This window comes from Bidens hawaiensis, unplaced genomic scaffold (genome assembly GCF_021521415.1).
Source record: "Bidens hawaiensis isolate Kalapana, Puna unplaced genomic scaffold, B.hawaiensis_p1.1 tig00045459_1, whole genome shotgun sequence".
NCBI classification, from domain to species: Eukaryota; Viridiplantae; Streptophyta; class Magnoliopsida; order Asterales; family Asteraceae; genus Bidens; species Bidens hawaiensis.
In genome coordinates this window covers 66,084-69,817 of record NW_027498092.1, presented here as the reverse complement: position 1 = coordinate 69,817, position 3,734 = coordinate 66,084, and the positions used below count along the sequence as shown (strand labels likewise).

Sequence of the window (3,734 nt, the reverse complement as noted above, 5' to 3'; positions counted from 1 at the left end):
AAACAGGACAAAAAACAAAAACACCTGCAGGTTCACGGACCAAAAACAAAATAAAAAGACAAAACGCTTGAACAACGCTCACAACTGTATACTCACAGGTGCAACATAAAAAGGTGTGAGGACGTAACTATGAGACGCTTCGTATACACTCACAACTTTATTTTAAAAAATGTATCCAGAACATAAGTCTCCCATACGCTTGTAATACGCTAAACAACTGTATCTGGTTAGAAGCTCATTTTAATCTAGTTTTGTACATAACTTAATTACATTTATTACTACTCACCTTTCAAAAAGTGGGAAAAGATGTTTGTGATGATAGCCTATATCAAATCTCATCAAATTAATTACTCTATGTAAACTACCAAAAATAAAAGATATATATATACTACACTTAACATGCTTAAGAATTCATAAATTACATTTATGGCTACTCCACTTATTTGAAAAAAAAAATATTTCTGTGATGATGATATCCTACATCAAAATTAAATGGCATTGAATACCTCTATCTCAACTACCAAAATTTAAACTTTATGTCTATATGTATCACATTTGTTTTGCTATTAAGGTCACTCAAAAAACATTCAAAAAAAACTTAAAAAACATCCAAAAAATTGTATTCATGTTATAGAACCGTGAAGAGCATAGTCAAAGGCAAGTTGGATATTGAGAAGCCAAACGATGAGAAGTTTCTCACCGTCATTCAAGAATCACAAAACTATGTGCTTCAAGAGAAATCCAAAACTATTGATGCATATAACGAACTCTTGCTGCAACCAGACAATGAGTTCAAGGCAAAAACTGTTGAGTACCTGGAACAACAGACTTCATGCTACGACTCATTGTATGGTACTTTGGTTGACATGGTTTCAGCAGTGTCAACCAACATGGAGTTCAAGGAATTTGGGCGTGAGATTATCAAGAACAAGGAGTGATGGAGTCTGAGGATGGGGTCTGATGATGTTAGTTTTTGTCTTCTTTTTTTAATCTTATCTTCTAATCGTACTTTCCATGGTCTTCCGCGGTGTAACCCGCTTGTTTTCTAAATAAACAGTTTTATCTAAAAACGCTTGTGATATGCATGTGTAAAAAGGTGACTATAAAACCCACAATCTTTAAACAATACAGTAAAAAACCAGGAAAACAATGGCTAACTCTTTCTATATAAAACGCTATACGAACGCTTAAAAACAATGGCTAACTCTTTCTATCTAAAACAATGAATTACTTAAAACGCTTAAAAATGCTTCACTACGGATTCATTGTTCCTGTTGCTGCTGCAATGCTTTACAAGTTCTACTATTGTGGCCAGATTGGTGACAAATATGACACTCCCTATAACTCTTCTCAGATCGTCTAATGGCTATCTCTTTCTTTTATTTAACTCTTTTTTGTGAGCCACGACCCTTGTTTCTTATTCCAGTAGGCACATAAGCAGTAACTTCTGATGGTTGTTCAAAACCTAAAACAACAACAAATCTATCCCTTTTAGATGGACGTACTCTTTCATACCGAGTTAAGTCTGCTTTTTCAATCAACAAGTTCATCTCATCTCTCACTTTAATCAATTTATCGATATCTGCAACATAACTATTGATAATGAATTCACCGACATATTTTATTTCTCTTGAAATCTCTTTGATCTTCATGTTCTTATCATTACCAAACTCTGATATTGGAACTGTTCTAATATTCACCGCAGCCTCTTTTCTCCATCTATCATTTATATATCTTTTCGGGAATTTCTTGACTTGATACATATTCATGACATAGAAAATATGCCGACACAACAAACCATATTGTTCAAATCTTTTACAGGAGCATGTTGCAGTAGACTCTTCGCCAAACTCACCGTCCTTATTAAACACAACCTAAAAAAGCAATGTAAACGCTCATGTTAAACGCTTATTAAGCGCTTGTTAACTAATTTAATATTACAATTTTAAACTAAAACTTATTAAATGCTCAAAATTACCTCCAAAAATCCTAGAACAAACGCATTAAAATCCCTATTTTACACCTCATATAACCTCCTTCTTTTTCAGAAGCACTGAATTGTAAAACACCATCAACAGTTTCATTCATTTCATTTTGGACATCATTAAAAATAGATCTTGTACATATCCTAACTGCTTCCCTTTCAATATAACTTCTGGTTTCTAACTCAGGATAAGCGTACCTACTATCATGATCACACCACCTGCCATTGTATCTCTGTATCTCCATACAAAAATCAAAATGGTTGAAAAACTCAACTACTATTAACTAAGAATTTGTAGCTTGACGGAAAAAATGGTTTTCGCTCTCTGATCCTGATGTTGTACACTACATTTGTGCTTGTATTGGTCAGATTATCTTGTTTATCAAGAATCAAATTCTTTAGCACATGCCTGCTTGTAACTCTTGACAAGGCAACATATAACCGTCCATGTAAGAACACGAGTTCTTTCAAGTAAAAAGATATATGTTGGTTATTTTTTTATTGAATTAGATACTTTTAATAATATTATACTAACAGACTTTTAATACAAAGTATTATACTAATTGAATCGGAAGTTGAATGAGCATAAATTTGCTGTCACCAACCGATCTGTATTGAAATATTTCAAGTTATTTTTTAATTTATTACAATTAAAAGTCATATAACCAAGGAATATATGAAATAATTGAAAGTATTACACAAGGAATGCAATTGGCATAAATATGAAAAAGACATACTAACTTGTTTGCCATAGTTGTGAAAACGTTACTACTGTATGAGTTAGCAAATTACCACAAGATGTTCTTATATATAGTATTTGAAAATATTAGATAAAGAATGTTTTAAACTTTGAATACTAATCCTGTGTGATTAGTATTATTATAAGAAGAAGTTGCAATATTTAATTAAATTGATATATCTCTATCTCTATAATTATTTAAAACAATTAAAAAATCATGATTGTAGTTTTCAAAATAATGAAAGAATTCAGATTTACAGGAAACAATCATGGTAAATGAGCTGACCAGATTAAATAAAAAAACCGTTATTATAGCTTGATCATATTAGACCCTTGATTTATTTCTTAAAAAAATCTACCTAAAATAATCTATTGATTTATATTTAGGAAAAACTGAAAAATCAAATCACTCACATTTATATGAGTTAAAAGTGTTAAATAATGAATATCTATAATTTGATACACCCTTTGTGATTAGAAAATTTCATTTGAAAAGTTGTTGAAATATTAAACACATAGTAAACCATGATTGTTTTCACACTTATATATGTATTAATAAGGAAAAAGATATAATTTAATACTTGATTTTAAGGTTTAAAACTAATAATTATTCGTATGTTAGAGTTTTAGCAAAAAACCATAATTGTAGGTTTCCAAAGTTTCAGCTAAAACTAATAATGGTTTTAATATTTACCTAAAATTCTTAATTTTAAACATATTAAATAAAGTAATTTTAATGAAAATGTTAAAACTTTTCACATTAAGAAAAATATAGTCAACACAAACATGAATAACAAAAAAACAAACAATTAATGGTATCTTACTTATGAAAAAAAATACATAATGAAAAGTTTTAAATAGTTAGTAAATCGTGATTGTAGTTGTCCATATAAACAAAGAATTCGAATTTTTAGGAAGTATTGCAAATGAGTTAACCAGATCCAAAATAATGTTTGTTGAATTTATGTTTTTGAAAAAAGGCTAAAAAATGAGAATAGCTAAGGGAGTGAC

The 3,734-nt window shown here is 29.9% G+C and overlaps 1 protein-coding gene across 1 annotated transcript; it reads right to left on the bottom strand.

The window, feature by feature from the left end:
- Nucleotides 1-1,379: 1,379 nt before the first annotated feature.
- On the bottom strand, nt 1,380-2,229 carry LOC143595670 (protein FAR1-RELATED SEQUENCE 12-like). Its single transcript, XM_077074634.1, has 3 exons — nt 2,034-2,229; nt 1,979-1,989; nt 1,380-1,874 (listed from the first exon to the last, which is right to left on the bottom strand). The coding sequence occupies exons 1-3, from the start codon at nt 2,227-2,229 to the stop codon at nt 1,380-1,382; spliced, it is 702 nt and encodes a 233-aa protein (XP_076930749.1).
- Between the last annotated feature and the right edge of the window lie 1,505 nt (nt 2,230-3,734).

What these genes read in the sequence shown, in the direction of transcription:
- LOC143595670 (XM_077074634.1), bottom strand. Translation starts at nt 2,229, where the DNA reads ATGGAGATACAGAGATACAATGGCAGGTGGTGTGATCATGATAGTAGG.